The sequence below is a fragment of the Saimiri boliviensis genome, chromosome 15 (genome assembly GCF_048565385.1).
Source record: "Saimiri boliviensis isolate mSaiBol1 chromosome 15, mSaiBol1.pri, whole genome shotgun sequence".
Taxonomy (NCBI): domain Eukaryota; kingdom Metazoa; phylum Chordata; class Mammalia; order Primates; family Cebidae; genus Saimiri; species Saimiri boliviensis.
In genome coordinates this window covers 35,912,212-35,939,344 of record NC_133463.1, presented here as the reverse complement: position 1 = coordinate 35,939,344, position 27,133 = coordinate 35,912,212, and the positions used below count along the sequence as shown (strand labels likewise).

The 27,133-nt window shown below is 39.5% G+C and overlaps 1 protein-coding gene and 1 long non-coding RNA gene across 3 annotated transcripts in view; one reads left to right on the top strand and one right to left on the bottom strand.

The window, feature by feature from the left end:
- The window catches only part of NECAB1 (N-terminal EF-hand calcium binding protein 1), a 263,262-nt gene that overhangs the window by 78,849 nt on the left and 157,280 nt on the right, over positions 1-27,133 (top strand). For both annotated transcript variants that reach the window (XM_074386885.1, XM_074386886.1), the window contains exon 2: positions 15,083-15,222. In XM_074386885.1, coding sequence (XP_074242986.1) covers positions 15,083-15,222 — 140 coding nt within the window. The remainder of the gene's footprint in view (positions 1-15,082; positions 15,223-27,133) is intronic.
- LOC141581450 (uncharacterized) overlaps positions 1-27,133 on the bottom strand; it is a 110,703-nt gene that overhangs the window by 22,483 nt on the left and 61,087 nt on the right. The gene's annotated exons all lie outside the window — the stretch shown is intronic.

Genomic DNA, 27,133 nt, shown 5'->3' with positions numbered 1-27,133 from the left:
AAGCACAGTTCTACAGTTGAGGGACACATTCAACACCTGGAGAAGTATGATGCCATACTGAAAAAGCCAGATGTTATCCTTAGATGGCCAAATTCCAAACACTTAGACTCAGATTCCATATTTAGGCATCAAGTGCCAAGACTAAAATATCTTGTTTCATTTCCAGTGCAGATTAGATGTTTAGAAGTCCTGAGTTCAGACCTAGATGGCCATGAACCACATGCTTTGAGATTCAATTTCCATAAGAACCTGAGGATCCAAGCTTAGGAAAAGATACTTCACATAGGTCATAACTTGTGGCACGTCTGAAGGACTACTCCATGCCTAGAAGACAAGGACCCATACATAGAAGCTCAGGTTCTATACCAGGGTTAAGTGTGTATGCTTGGAGAGGAAGAATTTATATCTGCAAGGACATTCTATGTCTTCAAACTCAGCTTCTAGACTTGGAGAGTCAGGGTTAATATTTGAAGAGACACATTAAACACCTAGAAGGCCATTGTGCCTACTTAGAGGGGTAGGTTTTATGCTGGAGATGACGGGGTCAAAGTTCTGTGCTTTTAAAGCCACATCTCATGTGGAGGACCAGATTCCATGTTGTATGACCAAGTTCCATGCCTGAGGAATGAGATTTCATATACGACATATCAGACTTTGTTCCTGGGAGGCTGGTTTCCATATCTCAGAGTGGCAACATGTAAAGGGTTCCTTTAAGAGATTTGGGACTAATCAAGGAAAGAGATATGACTACAAGTTGCAGTAACACCCAATAAGCTTTATTGTGTGGTGCTTGAACAGTGTTGTATACAGGGGAAGTCCCTATAGCGTAAGTCCATCCAAAGGCTTACAGTGAGGGGGCCATCATCCAGAAGGGGAGGAGGCAAAGGAACTGGGGTCAGGGGGATAGAAGATGAAGCTGTTATAGCTAAGAGATGTCCATGCAGCAGCATAACAGAGTCTCTGGGTTAGAAAGCTCAGAAGGGCATCAGCACCTTGGGGTCTTATAACCACAAGGCTCTACCTTATAAATGGCTAGCAGATATTGGGTGTAGTTTCATGGAATATGCAAAGCAGATTGGCTCTAAATGCCAAAATTCTGCTTGTTTGGTTATATGTTTAAAATAATTAAATGTGTAAAAATTTAAGTTTGACATCAGTAGGCTTTTGAGATGATGGTTCTCAACCAGCAGTGAAGAAATAACTTAGGAGCCAATACACATTGGCCATCTTCGGCTCATTTACGTAACACGGCATCTATAACTGAAACTCAGGTACCAAGTTTAGATTGCCAGTTTCCACACTTGTAGTACCAGTGTTCCATGTTTGATAAATTAATCTGCACAGAAAGTGCCAGGCTCTATGCTTGTAAGCCATACATAATGTGTCGTGTGCCCTGTATGTGGAGTCATGTGCCATGCATGGAATTTGAAACTTCATACTGGAAGTGCCAAGTTTCATGCTAAGTTTCCATCTTTTCAGATTGAGATTCCACACATGAGGTGACATGTTCCATACCTCAAGGCACAGTTCTGTAAGTGGAGGATCAAGTTCAATGTCTGGAGAACTACCTTCCCACACTTAAAAATCCAGGTTTTACTTATTGATGGCCGGTTTCAAACATGGAGAATTAGACTCCATGTCTACAGTCAGGAGTTAGACTGAAAGGTTTTATTTCAGACTTAGAAGTTTAGATTAGATGTTTTAGGCCTAGATGATCAGATTCCATAGTTGGTGGGCTAGATAATCTCTATTTAAATTTGGGTTCTACCACTGGAAGGCTATGTTACAATGTCTCTTTAAATTTGAGTTCTACCACTGGAAGCCTATGTTTTAAACCTGGAGAAAGAGGCATCAAATGGGTAGGAAGTCACGGTTTGCCTCTAAGGCCTAATTCTATGGGTAGAAGCTCTGATTCACATCTTGAATCCCAGATTCCACATGAGATTCTAGAATGAGTGATTCTGTAGGAATGATCCTATGTATGGAAAGGTAGAATTCACATTTGGATGGACTTTCCATGCTTATAAAGTCAGATTCTTTACTTGAAGGGTCAGGACCCATGTTTAAATAGCTACATTCAACACTTAGAAGACCAATCTTAATCCTTAGAGGGCTGGGTTCCACTATAGGAAGTTTAGATTCTAAGAAAGTAAGGCTAAGTTTTAATGGAGAACCAATTTTTATGCCTGAAAAGTCATAATTTACACCTAGAATGAAATCACTGACTGATAGTACAGATTTCATTCAAGGAGTGCCATGTTCTAAGTCTGGGACACGAAGATCCTTATCTTAGAGTGCTAACATCTATGACTCAAACACCAGGCACAAAGTCTGGATTGCCATATTGCACATTTGTAAGACCTGGTTTCATGCTTGGAGACTGAGATTCCACACATGAAGTACCATGTTCCATCTTTGTGGACTCAGGCTTCATGCTTGGAGATTGAGATTTCATAGGTGGGGTGCCAGGTTCACTGCCTAGGAAACCAGGTTCTGTATCTTAGGAATCCAACCTCTCTAATTAAAATGTCAGGTCCTGTGTCTTGAGTGTCAAGTTTCTCACATAGAGGCAATGTTTCCTGCTTGAGGTTAAGGATTTTACAAATGGGATCAATGCTTCTAAGGGCAGGTTTCATTCTTAGAAATTAAGATTCCACCTTTACAGTACCATGTTCCATTCTCTGTGTATGGTCAGGTTCCATGGATAGAGGTAGAGTTTTCTCTCATGAGATGTCAGGTTCCTTTTTTGTAGGGCTAATTTTCATTTTCAAAGATTGAAATTTTACACGTAGAGATCAGGTCTCATACTTGTAGTGTTAGGCTCTATGCATGGTATGATGGATACAATGCCTAGGAAATAAGTTACCATGACTTGGCCAAAGATTATGATTAAGATGCCAAGTTCTGTGTCAGGAATATAAGGCTCTACACATTGGAGGCCAAGTTCCATATGTGTAGATTGAGATTCTACCATGGAGTATCATTTTCCATGCGTGGATTCTGGGTACCCTCATAGGGGAGTGCCAGTTTTGTGCTTGTAGATCTAATTCCATGGTTAAAGAATGGATATTTAAAATGTGGGGTTCCAGGTTACAAGCTTTTAGAACAAGATTTCATGCACAGATATTGAAATTCCACAAATTGATTGTCAGGTTCCATGCTTGGAGATTGAGATTCTATGCATAGTGCGCCAAGTATGATGTCTGGGAATCTATAGAGCCAAAGCCTATTATTGCAACATCACCTTCCGTGTCTGGACTGCCACACATGTCAGGCCATGTTTCATGCTTGTAGTCTACACATTGAGATCCAGGTGTCTTGTTTGAAGGGTTATGTTCCATACCGGGATCATGACAATTCAACAGGTGAAGTGTAAGGTTTCATTTTTTAGGACCAAGTTTCATGTTTGAAGATTGATATTCCGTACAAGAAGTTCTAGATTCCATGTCTTAAAGACCAGGTTTCATGATTGAGATAAATTATGTTAATGAGTGATGAGGAAATGTACATGACTAGGTGCCATAATTCTTCTGTGGTCAAGTTTTATATTTGGAGTTTAAAAATATATACATGGAATGCCAGATCCTATCATTGTTGGTCCATGTTCCCCCCATGACATAGTGAGAAAGATTTAATTAAGATTCTAAGTGCAGATTTAGAATCCATTTGGGTAGGAATAAGTTCCATGCTGGGAGGCAAATTTGTATGTCTTGAAGAGCAAAATTCTAGGAGTCAAACCTCATGTTCCTTGTCTGGAATGACAGTTTTAAAATGTATGAAATCAAACTACATTTTTGGAGATTAGGATGCCCAACGTGAAGTACCATGTTGCATGCTCCCAGTCTGAAGATTGAAATTACACACATGGAATTCCAGGTTCCGTTTTGGGGGATGATATAGTCCATGCCTAGAGACCAATAGTCCATATATGATATGGCAATTTCCATGCTTCGAAGGCCTGGTTCCATTCTTGGAGATTGAAATTCCATATAGCAAATGCTGTTTTTCATGCTTTTAAAAACAAGTCCATGCTTGGAGGTTGAGAATGCACATGTGTGTTCAAAATTCCATACCTGGGAATGAAGTTTCTTTGTCCTGGAAAGCCAACAGCTACACCTCACACTGCCATTCATTGTCTAGGCAGGAGTCCCCAAACTTTTTACACAGGGGGCCAGTTCACTGTCCCTCAGACCGTTGGAGGGCCGCCACATACTGTGCTCCTCTCACTGACCACCAATGAAAGAGGTGCCCCTTCCTGAAGTGTGGCGGGGGGCTGGATAAATGGCCTCAGGGGGCTGCATGCGGCCCGCGGGCTGTAGTTTGGGGATGCCTGGTCTAGAGTGCCAGGTTCCACCCAAACAAGACTACGTTTCATGCTTGCAGTTTGAGATTATAGATATGGAGTGCCTGGTTCTATGCTCATTGGGCCAGGTAAAATGCTTATTGATGTCAATTCCACATATGAAATGCTGGTTTTCATTTTAATTGGACAATGTTCCAATTAAACATTGGCATGGAATTTGAGATTTCAGACGTAGAATGCCAAGTGCCATTCGTGTGGTTCTAGATCAGGCTTGGAGATTGAGACTTCACACATAGAATATCAGTACCGTGCTTATAGGACGTGGCTTCATGTCTGGTGATTGAGATTCCAGGTGTGGAGCTCCAGATTGCATAATTTTAAGGCTGGGTTATATGGTTTGAGATTGAGATTTTATGCATGGAATGCCAGGTTAAATTCTTGTTGGGCCAGATTCTGTATGTGAAGATTGAGATTCCACATATAATCAGAAGTGCCAAGTATGTAGCACCAATTTCAATGATTGGATATTGACAGAACATCCATGTAGCACAAAATATCATACATGGTTTTATATAATGTGGTGTCAATTTACATAATGTGAGCATTAGGCTCCATGTTTTGAGTGCCAGTCTCAGTATACGTAAGGCCACATCTGTCCCATCCATGGAGACTGAGATTCTACACATGGAATGCTAGATTCCATGCTTGTAGATTCATGTTCCATCCTTGGATTTGAGATTTCACACCCGAATTCCAGCTACCATGTTTGTAAGGACATGCACTATGCTCAGAGATTGAGACTCCTCACGTGGAGAGCCAGATTCTTTGTTTTCAGTGCCAGTGTTTATGCTCAGAGATTCAAATTACACAAGTAGTATACCAGGTTCCATGTTTTTAGCACTTGGGATTTAGATTCCTTACATGATATATTAGTCTACTTGGACTGCCATTAAAAAATATTACAGGCTGTGTGGTTTAAACAACATAAATTTATTTTCTCACAGTTCTGGAGGCTAGAAGTCCAAGATACGGTACCAGCAAATTTAATTTGGCTTCTGATTAGGGTTCTCTTCCTGGATTACAGAAAACTACCTTTTCACTCTATCCTCACATTATCTTTCCTCTGTATGCATGAAGATAGAGAGTAATCTCTGGTGTCTTTTCTTCTTTTTAACCCTACTTATCAGGACAACAGTCCTATGGAATTACGGCCCCACCCTCTGATCTTCCTAAACCTTAATTACCTCCCTAAAGACTCCATCTGCAAATAAAATCATACTGGGAGTTAGAGCCTTGACATATGAATTTGAGGGTGACATAATTTAGTCCATAACATATGGTGCATCAGGTATAATGCTTTGTAGGACAGTTTCCATGTTTTCGAGAGTCAATGTCTGTGATTGAAATGCCAATTCCCATGTCTGAAATAACCGGGTTTTAAGCTCATTTGGTCATGTTTCATGCTTGTAACCCACACTGGAAGTGCCAGGTTTCATTTGTAGGTCCAAACTTCATGCTTGGAAATTGAGATTCCACACATAGAGCACCAGCTTCTTCACTCATATATTGGATATCCATACTTGGATATTGAGCTTTTATGCACAAAGTGTCAGGTTTTGTGCTTGTATGGAGTTTCTATCCTTGGAGGTTGATTATGTATGTGGAAATTTAGATTTCTTTCCAGGAAGAGTGCATTCCATATGTGGAGAGTCAAAATCTATGAGATAAAGATTTCCATGTCTTGGGAGCCTATGCATTCACTTACTTGGACATTGAGATTAAATACATGGAATTCCAAGATCCCGTGACTAGAAGACCAGTTTCCAAGTTCTGGAGAGCACATATATATGGCTGAAATATGATGTTATACAAAAGCAAGCATCATGTTTCATGCTTGTAAAGTCAAGTTTCATTTTTGAGATTGACATTCTATGTATAAAGTATCAGGTTCCAAGTTTGTAAAGGTTTTATGCATGTGATTTTAGAGTTTACACATTGCACACTAGATTCTATGCTTGTTGGGCCAGTTTTGATGTTTTAATATTGAGCACACATGTATAGTGTAGAGTAGTTTCATGCCTGGGAGACATGAGACCATATCTTGGAGAGACAAATTTTATAACTCAAATGCCGGGTTCCAGTCTGAGGTATCACACTCACCACACGTAATTTCATATCCTATACATGGAGATTTATATTTCACAGAATGTATTGCCAAGTTGAATGTTTGTGGGGTCAAGTTCCTTGACTAAAGATTGTGTTTACACTAGTGGAGTAGCAGGTCCATGCTTGTAGCCAGGTGTCATACTCTGAGATTGAAATTCCACATATGACCCTTCAGTTTTTATGTTTATAGTGCTAAATTCCATGTTTGGAAATTGAGATTACATACGTGTAGTGCAAAATTGGCAATACATTGCCAATCTAGGTATGTATTCTATACCTAGATGTCTTTGAGCCACATGTAGAAGTCCTGGTTCCAGAACTAAAAAGCCAAATTCTACGCCTAGAGGAGTGGGATTCACATTTGAAGCCACTTTCTATGTCTGGAAAGTCTGATACCATATTTAGAGGTCTATGTTCCATGACTAAATGGACAGGAAGGACAGATTTTATGCTTAGAGGGCTGGTTTCTATTCTTGGAGATTTAAATTCATGTTTGTAAGGCTGGATCTTATATGAAAAACCATATTTTATGCTTGGAAAGGCATAATTTATACCTAAAAGACCCAAATTAATGCCTTAAAAACCAGATCCATAATTGATTGGTGAGATTCCATTCCTCTAGTCTCATGTTCTACATCCGGAGCTTGAAGTTCCTTATTTGTAGAGTCAAACTCTATGTCTAGGGCTAGGTTCCATGACTTGAGTGCAAGGCTCCATGCCTGCATGCCAGTTTTCATAACTGGATGTCCATGCTTCATGCTGGTAAGGCTGGACTACACATCTGAAAGTCCAGGCATCATGCCTACTATGTCAAGTTCCATTCATGTACTATAATTCCATAGCACAAAGGCAGGTTACATACTGCAGTGACTGCAGGGTTTCTTCCTATATCCGGAAGGACAGATTTTACACTTAGATGGGCAGAATGTCTGCTTGGAGGAGTTGAGTTCATGTATGTGGAGTGTGGTATATGACTGCATACAAGTTTCCATGTGTAGAGGGTCCATTTTCACACTGAAAGCTGGAAATGCATGGGTCCATGTTTCATGCCCAGGTGGGAATAGAGGGCTGTTATTTAATGCCTGCAGGGCCAGATTCCATGACTCAAGAACCAGGTTCCGGTGAATGAAATGCCATTCCTAGGCCTGAAGGACCAAGTCTGAAGCCTTAATTGCCTTGTATTGTGGTTAGAAGGCTAGGGTCCATGCACCAAAATCAGGTAATATAGCTACAACTGTGTTCTAGCTGGGAAGGAGCGTTTACTTCCAAATTTATTGCTGCAGAAATGGTCATCCTAATTAGCACATTGAGATGGTCTTGTGACATAAGTGATCCAAAAATGAGCAGAAAAAAATATGAGGGCTGCCAGGAATTTTTATGCAGCGGCACAGTTTAAAAAAAAAAAAGTGCCCACAATGTATAAATGTTAAGAAGACAGTAGAAGAAAAGTATGGAGTTTTTTTTTTTTTATATATACTTGCCAGTCATGACTGTTTGACTTAGACATTAGATTGGCAATTACTGAGTGCTAGCCATGAGTCAGGTGTTTTGCTATGTCTATAGCTGCATTGTATCATTTAGTTCCACAGGAGAGGTTCTGCTATTTGACAAACGAGAAAACTGACTCAGAGAGCATTTTACTGATGTTCCCAAAGTTTCCCAGCAGGGTATACAGTAGAGCAAGGATATGAACTCTGCTACATTTACTGAATTTTTAAATGATAATAGGTTATGTCTGCAGTGTTGAATGAACCCAAAATGAGAAGTAGTTGGTGCTATTTTCCTGGCTGCACAGCAAGACACAGCTGCCTCTGTGGTATGATACCCATAACCTACATTTTGAACAGCAGAATATTCTTAAGTGGTATAAAAAAGAAATGCCATATCGACTCCAATAAATATTCTTTCTAGCAATAAAAAAATTATATTCAACTTCAGAGGTATAAATGTATGGTATATATACTTGTGATATTTATAATTAGTTCTTATAAAACAGTTTTTATCCCTGAAGCACTTTATTAAATTAACTAATTAATCTTCACCATACCCTTTAGAGAGAGAACTGTAGCCTATCTGCAAGAAGCCTCTATTATGGGGCTCAAGATGATTCATAGAGTGATAAGCAGACTCATGGCACTTCAGATACAAGCTGACACTGAGGATTTGGGATTCATTCATTCCTTAAGCAAATGTTTATTTAGTGTTATTAACATATAACCTAGGGAATGATACCCCTAGGAGGTGAGACCATGTCTGCCTGGTTAAACGAAGTGGAGATCATGAAGGTGGGATGTTACCTTCAGAAAAGACAGCAAATCCTCTTGACCTCTTTGACCCAAATATAAAATGAGTCTCATGAGGGCAGTTTACCCATGTGCAGCAACTGCTTCTTCCTTCTGCTCACATTTTCTAACCTGCAGTTTATTTCTGACTTGGCTAGGACTGCCTGGAACTTACAGTGCAACCCTCTGGTGTTTGCATTTCTCATTGCTGGTGACACTTCCCACTGCCACATCTCACTGCTCATTTTCAGCCCTGTTCTAGTCCCTAGCACCACCCTCAGCTACAGTCTAAAAAGAATTAAACATCCCTAGCTCAGAGATCCAAGTTTAGTATTCCATCATCTATCATGATAGTCTAACACAAAAGTACTAATACTTTTTAAAAAAACTATGCTACTGTCTTGTCTTACTTGAGATTCCCTAGAAGCAGGGTCTGAATTGATTGGGCAAATAACTTACAGTCATAATACTCAGAAGAAACCAGTCAGGGAGTGAGAAAACCAGAATACTACAGGAGTTGGAGCAATAGTTTAGGACTAAGTCTAGTCTCGGCCTGATCTCCTGACCCCATGGGTGCAATTCTCATTCCAGAGGCAAGGGAAATAGGTTGCTATATGTCTAAACAAGTCAATTTTTGGATATGAGCCACCCTCAAGGAGGGACCAGGTGCACAGTTAGGCTATCTCTAGGTAGGGCAGTGTTCATCAGTAGAAAGTTTGTCAGCAGCCAACATCTGCAGTACCTGGGGGACAGGTACACTTGTCTGGCAAAGGGCATCTGGGCAGAGCACCACCACCATTCACTCTAGCCCACCTGTCACCACTCAGATTTATTTGCTTCTTGCATTAAGTTTTCTCAATACATTCATGGCTTCTTCTGGTTTTGGTGTAGTCATGATTTCTGAGTAAAAATTATGAGGCGAACACTAGTGAGACAAACTACAGACCTGCTGTTCCTATTGGTCCTGAAAAAGCAAGTGAAACTCGTGATGACCTTCCTTTAGCACTATTCTTTCTTTCTTTCAACCCCAGTTCATTGACTAGGTGGTTTGCCTGCTGGCTGACCTAGACTCACACCCTTGAGAGTTCTGAGATCTTGATTACCATGTCCTTATCAGGCCATAGTTGAATTTGCCAATTTTAGTTAAAATTGGACATAGGAGGTTACCTAGAGATGCCTAGTGGACAATGTGTCTGCCAAGCATATTTCTCCCTGCCTCTCTTGTATAACATCAGCCTTATATCTGTATGATGATCCACACAGCATCTAATTTCTTTGTCTGCTGGTCTATTGGGTCTGTCATCCCAAAGTATATAGGTAGCATAAGTAGCAGCCACAGCTTTGTGTTTAGTAAAACTTTTACTCAGTCCTTTGGTGAAAGCATTCCCTTTCCAGGAACTAGGATCTTCATTAATACAGAGTCTAAACGTATAGAGGTGAGAAAAAACAAATTCCCCAAGTAGGTCACTGTGAATGATGGTGCCTGGGGCCATTACTGTTTCTGTGGCTTAGTTCCTTGACCCAAGTGTTCTATCTTTTGGGAACACAATACCATATAAAGGTTTTTTTTATTTCAGGCATATATGGTACCCTGAAGAAGAGTGCTCCACGCTTATAGGTTTACTGTATCCATAAACGGTATGTTGTAGGAACAATGGGTCCTCCCATCATCATTTGACCACTGCTGTTCCTCCTTTACTATAAAGTGAGTCTCTTGGTCCAAGGCAATGTCATATAGGATATCAGTTTTTGAAAAGCCAGTACTCTGGTGATGGTACTGGTGAAGCACTATGGAAAGGACAGGTTAACCTATATTTCTGTCTCCTTTTCATGGAAAAAGTGGTCCATGTAATCAACTTGCTACCAGTTGTCTGATTCATCTCCTTAAAGACTGATCCCATATCAGGGGCTTAGGTGTGCCCTCTCTTATTGGCCAGATATTTAGCTGTGACATTAGCTAGATCAGCCCTGGTGAGAAGGCACCTATACCTTCAGGCCCATGCATAGCCTCCATTTTTGCAACCATGTCTGCTCCATTGATGAGCACATTGCAGAAGCACAGGGGTGGACAAAGACAGAGGTGAGGCAAGCAATCTTATTCACCTGGAGGTTCAGTGCCTCATCTGCAATAGATGTTTCCTGGCATGCACTAATGTAGAAATAAAAAAGATATTCTCATTTTGTGCCCACTTTCCCAGGTATACCAAGGTGCCTCTTACTTAGACCTGATTGTTCCCAATCTTCTTATGTTGCTTCTTCCAGGTCACTGATGAACCAGTGAAGCCATTTATCACTACACATGATTCTATGTACAGTCTTAACTCAGGCCATTCTTCTTTCCACCCAAATACATTTTGAGGTTCTCTGTCCAAGAGTTCTGTTCTTTGAGAGGAGCTTACCTCAACACTGTCTTTTAGGGTCACCCATGTGTTAGGATGTAGTTTATCATCAGTCTATTTTCAACCTGCAGAACTTACTGAGCTAAAACAACTTTGAGCCAAGCCTGCGTTTTTTCCTCCTCTATCACCTGATCTTAGGAAGCCCCATGAGACCATAGTGAGAGCTGAAGGAAAGGTGTTGGTTCAGCAATGTAGAAGGTATGGCTCACTTGTTCTTAGAGATTACTCTTGCCTTCCAGATATACTGAAGCCCAATCCTAGATATTCCACCCCCCCCCCCCCCCGTGAAGGTGGATTTCTGCTGATCATATGACAGTGAGTCTGACAGATCTCAGTTCAAGGTAAACAGCTCAGGATGTATGGTCAACTAACATCCCATAATCATGAGCTCACTATCCACTCTGGCCCATAAACATGCCAAAAATGCTTTCTAATTTTTCGTATAGTTCTCTGCTGCAGACAACATGGCCTGCTTCTTGAAATGGAGGCATCTGTAATGTGATTCTCTTATTAGACCTTCCTAGAAATTTCACACAGAAAGCTATACTATCTTGGAATCTGTTGGATCATGTATTAGTTTGTTTTCATACTGCTGATAAAGGTGTACCTGAGACTGGGCAATTTACAAAAGAAAGAGGTTTCATGGACTTACAGTTCTGCATGGCTGGGGAAGCCTCACAATCATGCTTGGAGGTGAGGAGGAGCAAGTCACATCATACTTGGATGGCAGAAGGCAAAGAGAGAGCTTGTGTAGGGAAACTCCCCCTTATAGAATCATCAGATCTCAGTAGACTTATTCACTATCATGAGAACAGCACAGGAAAGACCTGCCTCCATGATTCAATTAACTCCCACCAGGTTCCTTCCACAATACAAGGGAATTCAGGATGAGATTTGGGTTGGGATACAGTCAACTGCATCAGATCACATGGACTACTAGGCAGGACTGCTTGTACCAGAACCTAGACTGACTGCAGAATGCTTTCTTGTTCTGAATCCTACTCGAAACAGATATCCTTCCATATGGCTTTATGAATGATTTGAAGCATTTTCAAAACCCAAAGAGGCCTATTTAGTTGTGCTTCTTTCTTAATTGTAGGAGGGACAAGGTAAAATAATGGGTTCTTCACCATGAATGAGGAGATTGGCATATGTAATGTGATTCTCTAAAAGTTTTTCCAATGTAACATACTTCTCAAATATTTCAGAGTTTAGCTCTCACACTCTGGAATATGTGTCTTACCAGGGCATCTAGGGTACCTTCCAATTCCTGCTCATCAGGTTGAAATAAAATGTCAGCAATATAGTGGACCAACATTAAGGTGCATGAGACATTGAGATGATCCAGATACTTTTGAATAATATTGTAACAGATATCAGAAGAGCTAACTAGCACTGGAGCAAAACCAAGAATACATTGTCATCTACATCTTATACCACATGGAAGTATGAACAGTTTTTCCTCTTCCTTATTGATGGCTGGAGAAGGATGCATTTTCCAGATCAATAGCCACCTACCACATACTAGAGACAGGAATATTTATCTCTTCTAGTAATGACAGTACATTTGGCACAGATATCTATTTGGCTAATTTTGCAGTATCTACTGCCATCGACTATAATCTATTCAGTTCTTGCAGGGCCAAAGTGATGAATTAAATGGGGATATGATGGAGCTTACCATTGTATATCCTTTAAGTCTTTGAGAGTGTCACTAATCCCTGCCAATCTACCCATTAGTGTGATACTATTTTTGGTTTATTATTTTGAAAAGGGAAGCTTTAGGGGATTTCACTTTGCTACTCCAGTAACTTCTTGCACAGGTGAAAGAACAAATGTGATGATTCAGATAATGAACTATATTTATTCTTATTTTACACTTGTGAATGGGGAAAATGATCACTGGGTGGGTCCGTGTGCCCAGTGGACCAATGGTGAAATAGATCCAAGACAGTTCTCTACTTATTATCTGACCTCCATTGGCTGCTGCTCTAATGTGGGAGGAGGGGCTTGTAGTGGGATTTAGGGTTTCCAAGTGTTAGTGTCAGCTCGGACTCTGTATCCAACAACCTTCATAAAGTATGGGTATCTCCAGTGTACAATTACACATTAAGTATCTGTAGGTCCCTTTAGGGGAATTATTGGGAATTACTTGCTGTGGTATTCTGGGGCTCTTTATTTAAGGTGGCTTAGCTCCTCTTTTAACTGATTAATTCTGAGAACAGTCTCAAGTATGAAAACTGGGTGAGGGATGATGCGTTTTCTTTGGGCAGCTTGTGTGTGTGTGTGTGTGTGTGTGTGTGTGTGTGTGTGTGCGTGTGTGTGTATGTACTGTTCACTATCTGTGTATCTTGCCTCTGAGAACCACATTTTATGTACAATCCCCATAAATTCTTGAAGGACATGTTCCGTGGCTACCATTCTGACCTTACTGCCCATAACAGTAATTATACCAATCTTGTCTCTGGTAGTTACATGCTGTTGCCTAACTTCTGCTATTCTTAGATCCATCCTTCCCATTGATATTTAGGAGCTCACTTCTGTAACAGTGTCTTCCACTATCAACCTACAGGTGATAGACACCATTATGCTTGTCAGTAATTATAACATCTCTTTCACCAGAGGATTCCTTCTTCCCAAAAGAAATGTTCTTTGGCCTTTCCAAGGGAGACAACTAGTGGATCTTTCAGCCTTACATGATAAATTTAGCATTCTCACTTCTCCAAAACTTTTGATCCCTGACTAAATTGCCTGAGAGTATTCTTTTAAAATTTATTTTATTAGTTATATTTAAAGATTCAGGGAGTACATGTGTGGGTGTATTACATGGGTTTATTGTGTGATGCTGAGGTTTAGGCTTCTAATGATTCCATCACTCAAGTAGTATACACGGTACCCAGTAGGTAGTTTTTCAACTTTCTCTCTTCTTTTAGAATCTCCAGTGTTTATTGGCCCTAGTTTTGTGTCCATGAGTACCCAGCATTTGACCCTACTTATAAATTAGAATGCATAGTATTTGGTTTTCTGTTACCACATTAATTTTCTTAGGATAATGGCCTCCAGCTGCATCCATGTTGCTGCAAAACACATAATTTCATTCTTGTTATGGCTGTGTAATACTCCATGGTGTATATATATCACTTTTTAAAATTCAGTCTACCATTGATGGGCATCTCCGTTGATTCATGTCTTTGTTATTGTGAATAGTGCTGTGATGAATATATGAGTGCATATGTCTTTTGGGTAAAGTGGTTTATTTTCCTTTAGGCATATACCCAGTAATGGAATTGCTGGGTCAAATGGTAATTCTGTTATAGTTCTTTGGAAAATATCCAAACTGCTTTCCACAGTGGCTGAATTAATTTACATTCCCATCAATTGTGTATAAGCTTCCTTTTTCTCCATAACCATGCCCACATATGTTATTTTTTAACTTTTTAATAATAGCCATTCTGACTTGCATGAGATGATATCTCATTGTGGTTTTTAATTTGCATCTCTCTCATGATTTGTGATGTTGAAAATTTTTTCATATACTTGTTATCCACTTGTATGTCTTCTTTTGAAAAGTGTCTGTTCTTGTCCTTTGCCTACTTTTTAATGGGATGGTTTGTTTGTTTGTTTTGTAAATTTAAGTTCCTTATAGATACTGGATATTAGACTTCTGTTACATGCATATTTGTCCATTCTGTGTGTTGTTTATTTACTCCGTTGACAATTTCTTTGCTCTACAGAAGCTCTTTGCTTAATTAGGTCCCATTTGTCAATTTTCATTTCTGTTGCATTTGCTTTTGAAGATTTAGTCATAAATTCTTTGCCTGGGCCAATGTCTAGAAGAGTATTTCCTAGGTTTTCTTCTAGGATTTTTATAGTTTGAGGACTTAAATCTAAGTCTTTAATTCATCTTGGGTTGATTTTTTTTTTTTATACAGAATCTTGTTCTGTCACCCATGCTCGAATGCAGTGGTGCCATCATATTGCCCAGGCTGGTCTTGAATTTCTGAGGCCCCAGCAAATAGCATCCATTGAAGAGATCTACCTGCCTCAGCCTCCCAAAGTGCTGGCATTACAGGTATGAGCCATCGTATCCAACCTTGAGTTGATTTTTGTAGATGGTGAGAGGTAGGAGTCTAGTTTCTTTTTTTTTTTTTGCATATGGTTAGCCAGTTTCCCCAGCACTATTTGCTGAATAGGGTATCCTTTCTCCATTGTTTATTTTCGTCAACTTTGTCAAAGATCTGTCGGTTGTAGGTGTGTGGCTTTATTTTAAGGGTTGCTGTTTTGTTCCATTGATCTATGTGTTTATATCCATATCAGTGTGACACTGTTTTGGTTACTGTAGCTTGGTTGTATAATTTGAAGTTAAGTGATATGAACCCTCCAGCTTGATTGTTTTCTCTCAGGACTATGTTGGCTATTCAGCCTCTTTTTTTTGGTTCTGTATTAAATTTAGAATAATTTTTTTCTGTTTTCTAATTCCCTAAAAGTAGTCTTACCTACTACATTATCTTACCTCCTTAAAGAGCAGGACTTCAGACTACACATCAGGCCCCAGTATGTCAGGGTTCTGGTATATGGAAAGAGAAAGAAGGCATCCAGATTTCTCTGGACAGATTATTAAATCTTGAACTTGGTATGAAAATTTAGGTGCAGTACCAGATTCAGGAAAAGTACTCTACCCCCTGCCTGTGATGCTCTACCCAGTTCCCTTTACCAGGCTGTGTGCCAGTTCCCCAGCTGCTTTGGATCTTGGCTGCTGTCAGCTGTAATCTACATCCTAATGGGAACTTACCTGTCTCCCCATTTCTGGGCCCCACGTGACCAGTGCATGACTGCTGAGGAGGGCTGACTGGGGAGGGTGCACAAGTACCAGCAGAAAGAATGTGAGGGCATCTCCGAGCAATTTGGAGGGTGTGGACTGAACTGGGAGGTAGGAATGAAAAGCAAGATGCAGGAGACTTTGTCAATACAGGGAACTCTCCAAGTCTCCTGGTTGTTATGTCCTGGCAAAGGTCTCTAGGGCCAGTCCTAACATGCTTGCTTCTGGGATTGTGCTTGGACCAAACAGTGACCTACATAAATCTGGCAGAGATGGCAGAAGCACTGTGGCTACAAGGTTATCTGACTGGCATCAAGCCTCTTGCAAGCTGTATGATCTTGAGATTATTTATATTTCTGAGTCTCATTTTGTGTGTGTGTGTGAATGAAATGGGGATAACAATAGTACCTACTTCATAGTGGGAGAACGTTAAATGAGTTCTGAGAAGAACATGTGCTTCTAAAAGGCCCTGGCTTCATTTCGGAAGTTAAAAATATCATTTTATCACTACTGAAAGAGTTCTTCGATGAATGCTATTTGCTGGGGCCTCAGAATATTGCCTCTTCCTAGATTCCCCAGGGCTTTACTGAATCAATATGTTGGAAAACAATGCTCTCCCACCCCAACCCTACATCCTATTAGTCTCTTGAGTACGGCTGCCACCTCCTTCCTGGATCTCAGGTTCTGTCTGCTGGCCTCCACTCCCAGTGGGCAGATCTGGTTCTAAACTCCATCTCCTCTCAACTACATTTCACTTCCTCTCAGTTTGCATTGGCTGGAAGTGGCCCTACCCCTGAAGAAGTAAATAGAGTTTACTATGCTCTCTGTGCTTTGGAACTAATTGCATTATGAAGCAAGAGCCAGCTTCAGACTGTAAGAGTCTTCAAAATCACCATGTCATTTCATTTATTCAACTTCAGTGCTTTAGAATACATTTGACTGTATCACTGTACTCATTTTGCAACTGAATATCATTTTCAAGCATAATTTGTTCCTGTCACATGAAATGATAAATTTGTTCATTTAGAACTGCAAATCTAGCTATTCATGCTTATGTAAGCAAATTAAATTTTTTTCTTGGGATTCTTGACAATATTTAATATTATAAATTCTATCAAGATGTTAAGGAATCCGAATTTTAAGAATCACAGTAAACTGCGAAATGGGTTTATTGATTTGTGAGGGAGGTGTTACAGAAGAGGTGACATGTGAACTGGGACTTGGAGGAAGATGTCAAGTTCCCCAAGTGCAAATATGAGGTAGGGGAGAGCAGAGTTGGATATACTGGATCAGAGGTTTGGATATATGGCATATATGGATTGGTAATAGATATACGGCATGTATGGATATGGTATGGATATGTGGCATGTATGGATATACTGGAGAGAAAGTATGTATATATGGCATAAGTAAAGGGATGGGGAAGGGAAAAGATGGGGTTAGAGTGAGGCAAATCTACTAGTGTCCAGTTTGGAACACAGTCCAAACAAACGGCTAAAAAGGTATTATGGGGACACACCTATAGAAATCCTTGAATAATACACTTTTAATGTATCCATGCTTCATCCTTGCTGCTTCAGAGCAAATGAAATTAATTCATGTGTGACAATAAAACCATAGGTATTGTTATGTGGTGTTGATATACATACCAAATCTTTTGAGATTGTAGTCACAGTCGATCTGCTGGAGAATTGCAGACCCAAAATAAAAATTATTCTCTTCTTATTTATGACAAGTGCTATGGTATCATTGTATGAATATCTCTCTTAATGTGAAATGCTTAAAAATATAAATAACTGCAATATTTCTGATTATAAAATGTATGCAATCATATGTTGTAATTTTTAAATATGAAAAATATTTAGAAAAAACCTAGAAAGTCATGTGAAATACTCTTATCCAGATAAAATGGCCATGAATACTTTATATTTTGGTGATCTTTCTTTCCTGTCTTGTGCATGCATGTGTGCATGTGAAGGTAAGTATATGTGCACATGTAGCTGTGTGCAAATGCATGTATGAGTGTGTGTCTGGAAGGTGGGCTCACAGGGAGAGATGCATCCAGATTTTGCAGTCTTGAGAGCAACACAATAGACATTTGGACTCAATCTCGAGGTCAGTGATGGACACTAAACATTTGTGAACACAGGAAAAAATGAGATAGTATGTGTTCAAGATTGTTGCTCTTACTGTGGCATTAACAAGGAAAGGAATATGAGAAGTCAGGTATTCCAGGAGGAGGCTATAACTCTGGAGATGAGGTACTCAGGGACGTGAGCTACAGCAGAAATTCAGGCAGGCGAAGGGCTGTGCATTCCAGAACGATTTATGTGTTCAAATTCATAAGACCTTGTGGATGACCAGATTTGTGAGAGAAGAAGAGAATCAAAGATAATTCTTAGTCTTCTTTAAAAAAAAAATAATAAAGGAAAATCTCTACCAAAGTATGTCCTGTTCTTTTGCTCATATTCACAAAGCATTGCAAAGAGATTTATAAAATTGTTTATCACATAAATTAACGACAATTAACTTTACTGAGCAATCATTTTGAGCCAGACATGAGAAACTTCATTTAATCCTAGCAACTGTCCATGAGGTAAGTGCTATTATTGCTCATATTTACAGATTAACAAATGAGGCACAGATAGGTTAAATGACTGACCTACAGAGAGACAGCTCAGACGTAAAAGAGCCTGTGCAAGACCTAATTCTCTCTCTCTCTCTCTCTCTCTCTCTCTCTCTCTCTCTCTCTCTCTCTTCAAATTTCACATTATAATGATGATTATTATAGACTGGATTTTTCCCCACCCCACCATCCAAATTCCTTTGTTAAAATGAGATTGCAAGGGTGGAGACTTAATCCAATAAGCCTGGGATACTAACAAGAGAAGGAAGAGACACAAGAGCTCTTTATCCACACACACATATAGAAAATGTCATGTAAGGGCATAGCAAGAAGGTAACTGTTTGCGAGACAGGAACAGGGCCCCTGTCAGGAACCAGAACTGCTGACACCTTGATCTAGGACTTCCCAGCCTCCAGAACTGTGAGAAAATTAATTTCTGTTGTTTTAGGTCCCTATTCTGTGGTATTTTGTTATGGCAGCCTGAGCCAATTACTGTAATGCCTTCTAGTAGCAATAGTCAAAGAGAATCCAGTGATGCTAGGTAATCCTTTTAAAGCTGAAGCAAATTTGCCAATTGGAAGATGGGAAGTTTACTTAAAAACATTTTTAAAGTTCAACTTCTTAGACATTAAGTATCAGTTAAGGCTAGTAGGGCAGAACTTCATGATTACTTAGAAGTTTTTTGTTTTTTTTTTTTCATTTTGAAATGATTGGTATTGTTAATTTTTTTTTTTTTTTGAGACAAAATCTTGCTCTGTTGCTAGGCACCAGGATGGAGTGCAGTGGCACAATCTCAGCTCACTGCAACTGCCACCTCCTGGGTTCAAGCAATTCTCCTGCCTCAGCCTCCCGAGTAGCTGGGACTACAGGCACATGCCACCATGCCCAGCTAATTTTTGTATTTTTAGTAGAGACGGGGTTTCATCATGTAGGCCAGGGTGGTTAGCCAGGATGGTCTCTTGACCTGGTGATCCACCTGCCTTGGCCTTCCAAAGTGCTGGGATTACAGGCTTGAGCCACCGCACCTGGCCTGTTACTTTTTAAAGTGTTAATGCCTTTAAGCCAAAACCTCCTCCTTTCATTTTTTTCCAACACACAAATTTGAAGCTTGGGAAGAAATTGGAAAGAACAAGTCACTGCTGTTGTTAAGCTCTGAGAATTTTCCCAAGTGTAATTCAGTCTGCAAATTGCTTTTGTAAAGTAGATTATTTGGAAAATGTTTGCAAAGATGTAAGTAAAATGCTGTATTTTGTATGTTATTTACATAGAATTGAATATACTCACTTCAAGGGTGAACTATGATCCAAAAGGACTAGTGTAACAGGTTTATGTTGTTGGTTCTGAAATGTCTACTAGAAGAATACTTGCATCAACAGAAGAATATGATTTCCAACCCTTGCAGTGAAAAGCAGCTTAAATTTAGTTTAAAAATCACTTTCACATAAAGCGCTGTTGAATTTTGTTAAAGGCCTTCTCTGCATCTATTGAGATAATCATGTGCTTTTTGTCTTGGGTTCTGTTTATGTGGTAGATTATGTTTATAGACTTGCATATGTTGCACCAGCCTTGCATCCCTGGGATGAAGCCTACTTGATCATGGTGGATAAGCTTTTTGATGTGCTGTTGCAATCGGTTTGCCAGTATTTTATTGAAGATTTTTGCATCTATGTTCATCATGGATATTGGCCTGAAGTTTTTTTTTTTTGTTGAGTCTTTGCCAGGTTTTGGTATCACTATGATGCTGGTATCATAAAATGATTTGGGAAGGATTCCCTCTTTTTGTATTGTTTGGAATAGTTTCAGAAAGAATGGTAACAACTCCTCTTTGTATGTCTGGTAGAATTCAGCTGTGAACCCATCTGGACCTGGACTTTTTTTGGTTGGTAGATTACTAATTGCTGCCTCAATTTCAGCCCTGGTTATTGGTCTGTTCAAGGTTTCAACTTCTTCCTGGTTTAGATTTGGGAGGGTGCAAGTGTCTAGGAATTTATCCATTTCTTCCAGGTTTACTGGTTTGTGTGTATACAGCTGTTTGTATTAATCTCTGGTTGTAGTTGTATTTCTGTGGCGTCAGTGGTGATATCCCCTTTATGATTTTTTTTGCATCTATTTGATTCTTCTCCCTTCTCTTTTTTTATTAATCTAGCTAGCGGTTTGTCTATTTTGTTGATCTTTTCAAAAAACCAGCTCCTGGATTATTTTTTAGAAGGATTTTTTGTGTCTCTATCACCTTCAGTTCTGCTCTGATCTTAGTTATTTCTTGCCTTCTGCTAGATTTTGAGTTTTTTGTTGTTGTTGTTGTTGTTGTTCCTCTAGCTCTTTCAATTTTGATGATAGAGTGTTGATTTTAAATCGTTCCTCCCTTCTCTGGTGGGCATTTATTGCTTTAATTTTCCTCTAGACACTGCTTTAAATGTGTCCCAGAGATTCTGGTACATTATGTCTTCGATCTTATTGGTTTTGAAAAACAACTTTATTTCTGCCTTCATTTCAATGTTTATCTTTATGCTAAAAATACTCAATAAACTAGGTATCAAAGGAACATATCTCAAAATAATATAAACTATTTATGACAAACCTACAGCCAATATCTACTGAATGGGCAAAAACTGGAAGCATTCCCTTTGAAATCCAGCACTAGACAAGGATGCCCTCTCTCACCACTCCTATTCAGTACAGTATTGAAGTTCTAGCCAGAGCAAATAGGCAAGAAAAAAAAAAAAGAGTTCAGTTAGGAAAAGAGGAAGTCAAATTGTCTCTATTTGCAGAAAAGATGATTGTATATTTAGAAGACCCTATCATCTCAGCCCAAAATCTCCTTAAACTGATAAGCAACTTCACAATTGCTACAAAGAGAATGAAATACCTAGGAATACAACTAACAAAGAATATAAAGGACCTCTTCAAGGAGAAGTACAAACTACTGCTCAAGGAAATAAGAGCGGACACAAACAAATGGAGAAATATTCCATGCTCATGGTTAGAAAGAATCAATATTGTGAAAATGACCATATTGCCCGAAGTAATTTATATATTCAATGCTATCCCCGTCAAGCTACGAATGACCTTCTTCACAGAACTGGAAAAAAACAACTTAAACTTCATATGGAGCCAAAAGAGAAACTGCATAGCCAAGACAATCCTAAGAAAAAAGAACAAAGCTGGAGGCATCAAGCTACCTGATTTCAAACTATACTACAAAGCTACAGTAATCAAAACAGCATGGTACTGGACCAAAACAGAGATATAGACCAATGGAACAGAACAGAAGCCCTGGAGGCAACACCACACATCTACAACCATGTGATCTTTGACAAACCAGACAAAAACAAGCAATAGGGAAAGGATTCCCTGTTTAATAAATGTTGTTGGGAAAATGGGCTAGCAGTGTGCAGAAAGCAGAAACTGGACCCCTTCTTGACACCTTACACTAAAATTAACCCCAGATGGATTAAAGATTTAAACATAAGACCTAACACTGTAAAAACCCTAGAAGAAAACCTAGGCAAAACCATTCAGGACATAGACATAGGCAAGGACTTCATGATTAGAACACCAAAAGCATTGGCAACAAAAGCCAAAATAGACAAATGGGATCTAATTAAACTCCAGAGCTTCTGCACAGGAAAAGAAACAATCATTAGAGTGAACCAGCAACCAACAGAAAGGGAAAAAAATTTTTGCAATCTACCCATCTGACTAAGGTCTAATATCCAGAATCTACAAAGAACTAAAACAGATTAACAGGAAACAAACAAATCCATTCAAAAGTGGGAGAAGGATATGAACAGACACTTTTCCAAAGAAGACATATATGAGGCCAACAAACATATGAAAAAATGCTCATCATCACTGATTACTAGAGAAATGCAAATCAAAACCATATTGAGATACCACCTCATGCCAGTTAGAATGGTGATCATTAAAAAATATCTGGAGAAAACAGATGCTAGACAGGATTGTCGAGAAAAAGGAACAATTTTACACTGTTGGTGGGAGTGTAAATTAGTTCAACCATTGTGGAAGACAGTGTGGCACTTCCTCAAGGACCTAGAAATAGAAATTCCATTTGACCCAGCAATCCCATTACTGGGTATATATCCAAAGGATTATAAATCATTCTGTTATAAAGACACATGCACACGTATGTTCATAATGGCACTGTTTACGACAGCAAAGACCTGGAACCACCCCAAATGCCCATCAATGATAGACTGATCAAGGAAAATGTGGCACATATACACCATGGAATACTATGCAGCCATAAAAATGATGAGTTCATGTCCTTTGTAGGGACATGGATGAATCTGGAAATGATCATTCTCAGCAAACTGACACAAGAACAGGAAACCAAACACCACATGTTCTCACTCATAGGGGGGTGTTGAACAATAAGAACACATGGACACAGGAAGGGGAGCATCACACACTGGGGTCTGCTTGCGGGGAGCCAAGAGAGGGACAGCGAGAAGCGGAGAGGTCGGAGAGGGATAATGGGGAGAAATGCGAGATGCAGGTGATGGGGGAATGGAGGCAGCAAACTACATTGCCATGTATGTACCTATGCAACAATCCTGCATGATCTGCACATGTACCCCAGAACCTAAAGTACAATAAAAATAAATAAATAAATTTTTAAAAATTACTTTAAAATTCTTTCAAATAACCTTGGCTCATTCACAAACTTTTAGCTTTCACATATTTTAGCTTTCGGGGGTTCTGTTTTAGAGAAATTGTTAAGCAGTCCATCTGTTATATATGTATTTCCCTAATTAGAAGCTAATTTGTACTTCTTAAGGGAAATGTCAAATGCATTACACAAGCCCCTTTTCATATATAAAGGAGCAAGCAAGAGGGGAAAATTGTAACGGGTGAACCTGGATGCTTTCATTCTCTTCATAATTGCAGGCATATGAATAAATTCATGACTACCACAATGCCCACCAAAGTGAAGAATGGGCACATTACCGCATTCACAGTATGATACACCTGCCTCTCTTTATGTCTCTTTGAGGTTAATAAAGTTCATGATACTGTACACATAATGATGATCCTACTGTGCACAATTGCTGATTTATTCAACCAGTATTCACTCAGCTGGGACACAATAATGAACAAAACAGACGGGGTCTGCCCATCGAGTCTTCACAGCAAAATCTTCATCCATTCTCATGAATCCCATAAAAGTCATAAAGTGGCTATTATCTGATCTTTAGGAATAAAATTAGGGCTTAGACAGGTTAAGTGACTTGCTCATGGCTCAATGGCTGGCATGGCAAAGCTGGATGTGTCTCCCATATCCTGCCCCTACTGCATTCCCTCCTAATGGTTCCCCAGGGTTTAGTAACATATCCCTAGGAATTTACTGTGAGATTCCTAAATGTCCACATTAGTGGGAGTAGGCCAAGTCTGAAATAAAGTAGGCCTGTTTTTTAGGACCTGGGCAAAACCCTTAGGGCCTCTCTACAGAGTTGCCAGATCCTTTCTTCATTTCAACGTTTATCTTTGAAATTAAAAGAAAAAGTAAATTAAAAAAAAAGTAGATCCAAAATTATAATAGCTCTTTTCTGCATTTTTAAATTGTGAAATGCTAGCTTAATTCATCAAAGTTGAACCTTTGTTTTTCAGCGGAGACAAGGGTTTCTGTGCTTTGTTTCCCTAAGCACACCCTTTATCTGCCACTTGGTTATCCAGACCTGAGCTCTGCCCACCTTTATAAGTCATGATTATATATCTTTCACCAGATTTTGAGGCCTCTTTATCTTTTGATCACCAACTCATGTAATTGGACATTATGACCAGGAAGCAGCTAACATCATTCAATTTCTTTCTCTGATACGTATGTTCAGTATAAGATTTATTTAACCTTTCCTTCCTTTGTTCATTCATTCCACATTTATTGAGTGCCTATCATGCATGTAGCAATATCAGGCACAAGATACAGACAAAAAATAGAGTTTTTACTCTGAAGCATCTCAGAGTTCAGACAGGCAGGCAGAGAAGTTACTAAAAAATCATTTAGAAAAATGTGATAAGGGACGCAAAAGGGGTATGCAGAGAGTGCTATGGAAACAAGGAGGAGGAGAAACCAATCCAGCCTGAGGGATTGGTGGGGTGGGAGTGAGGAGGAGGCTCTTCTGCAGAGGAGAAGATGTCTGAGCTGATTCTTAAAAAGCCAATGAAACGATGGGCTGCATGATTAAGGAAGACATGTATTCTAGGCAGATAATGCCAAGGGCAATAGCCCAGGAGCATGGGAGAGCAGTGCGTATACAGAGATCTACAAGTAATGATAAATAGACACATTTTTTGTGCCATTATTTTTGTGCAGGGTTCTGTGCTAAATGTCTTGCATACATTATTTAACTGAATTCCCATCTAAATCCTGTGCAGCAGGTACCATTCTTATTTCTATTTGAGAGTTGAAAAAAATAGAGGCTAAATAACATGCCTTAGTATTATTCAAAGATAATAAGAAGCTAGGCTGGGCTTTGCGCTCCAGTCTTTTAGATATCATAATTTGTCTTCTCAACCACTCCATACCACTCCAGTAATTCTGTGTGGCCAGAATGTTGAGGCTGAGGAGGAGGCAAGGAGGGAAAGGCAAGAGATGGCACAAAAAAGATGATTTTATTTTAAAGGCTCCAGTGAATCTGTGAAAGATTTTAAGCAGGTGTGTTCTATGCTTAGATGTGCATTTTAGAAGCCTCTGTGGAAAAGATAAAGTATGGATGAGAAGAGAGCCACACTGTAGATAGAGAAACCAGGCAGGCAGCTGGGCACTGCTCCTGGTGAGAGATGACAGTTCTTTTGTCTCATATAGTGGTCATAGAGGTGGAGAGGAGAGAGGTGATTCCAAAGATAACCCTTGCAACTGATTAGAGAGAGGTGAAGATAGGATAGAGGTAGGGTGAGGGACAGTGAGAGAGAGTCCAAGATTATTTTGGGGTTTCTCTTTGGGATGAATTGGTGAAGGTTGATGTTATTCAACAAGTGATGGAGCATACAATAATTAGGAAAAAGTGATGAATTCCTTTTTGGATATGCCTCAATTTAAAAATTCATAAGGAGATGTGTACCAGTCAAACTGATATATAAATCTACATAGTCATCAGCCTACAGGTGGAAAATTATGGGCTTGGGTAATATCAGTGTATGGAGGAAAGAAAGAGCAAAAATGGGAAGGGAACAGATGAAGCTAGGATACAATTTAGGAAATGTAACATCTAGAAGGCTAGAATTAGGAGACTCTATGAAGACTAAGGAGAGTAGGAGGAACATGATCAGAAAGAAAAAGCAAGAGTTTCAAGAAGGAGTGGAAAATCTGCAGTGCCTTGGGCTATAGACAGCAATGTCATGGTCATAGTAACCACCACTGCTTACCAACCCCAGTGTTCCAGACACCGTACTCTACCATGTACCTTATATGAAGTCTGTTCTTAACAGCTGGGAAAACAATTATTAACTGTTGAGCTCTTTCTCTGCACCTACCGTTTACTAAACTCTGCCCACAATAACTCATTCTTGTCTTTACAGATGAGAAAGATAAAGATAGGGAATACTAACTGTAACAACACATAGGGTTAAGGGAGGATACTAGGCACTGAGGATTTCTTTTCTTTTCTTTTCTTTTCTTTTTCTTTTCTTTTTCAAGATGAAAGAGCATTAAGTTGAGGAAGCCACTAGATGGGGGTTTTATTTCACTCACACAGTGGCATACGAGAAAAATTTTATCTTCAGGGTAAAATAGCTCATAAGAAAATCACCATTATCAGTTAATAATTTCAACCCATGGCACTTACTACTCCTGAGTCCTGCTTTTGACCTCTTCAGTTAGATAAATGGCCACACAGAATAGGTACTCATGGGAAGGAGTCCCTTCCTCTGTCCTACCTCATCTGGTGTTTACCTTCACCAAAAACATCTGGAGTTACTCTTGTCTCACTGCATGAAAATGATCTATTAAAATAGTGTCTCTTTAAGTTGTGTATGTTCTGTAAAGGCAAGGACCAGTCCTTTTCATTGTTTCCACAGCTTGCCCATCAGTTGCCTGGAATGAAGCAAGCACTCAATAAATGTCTGAAAAGAATTAATTTTTTAACCATTTTTTTCCAATGACTTCACAATGGCCTTCTTTAACACTAGAAATTTAGATTGGATTTATCTGTCAGAGTTCAAACATAAAAAACTAACTTTGACTTAGGTAAAACAGAAAAGAAAGTTTTGGAAGGACACTAGGTCTCTCAGTCAGCAGGAAGCCTGGAGATCTAGCTTGGAGGACAGGGCTGCTGAAATCATAGAGTGCCATTATCCAATTGATTCAGTCTTCTTCAGGGCTCCCCTGGCACTGTGGCCATACTCAGCACTACAATGTGAGTGTCTATTGCCATTAATAAACTTCCCTGCACATCCCTGGATTCAGATTTAAAAACACAAGTGAAGTGTCCTACCAGCTGAGCTAGCTCTCAGCCTGTGCTCCAGCTACCAGGGAAGAGAGGGATCTTTTCCTTCCCTGCAAAAGAGGTGAGTTCTGCCCCC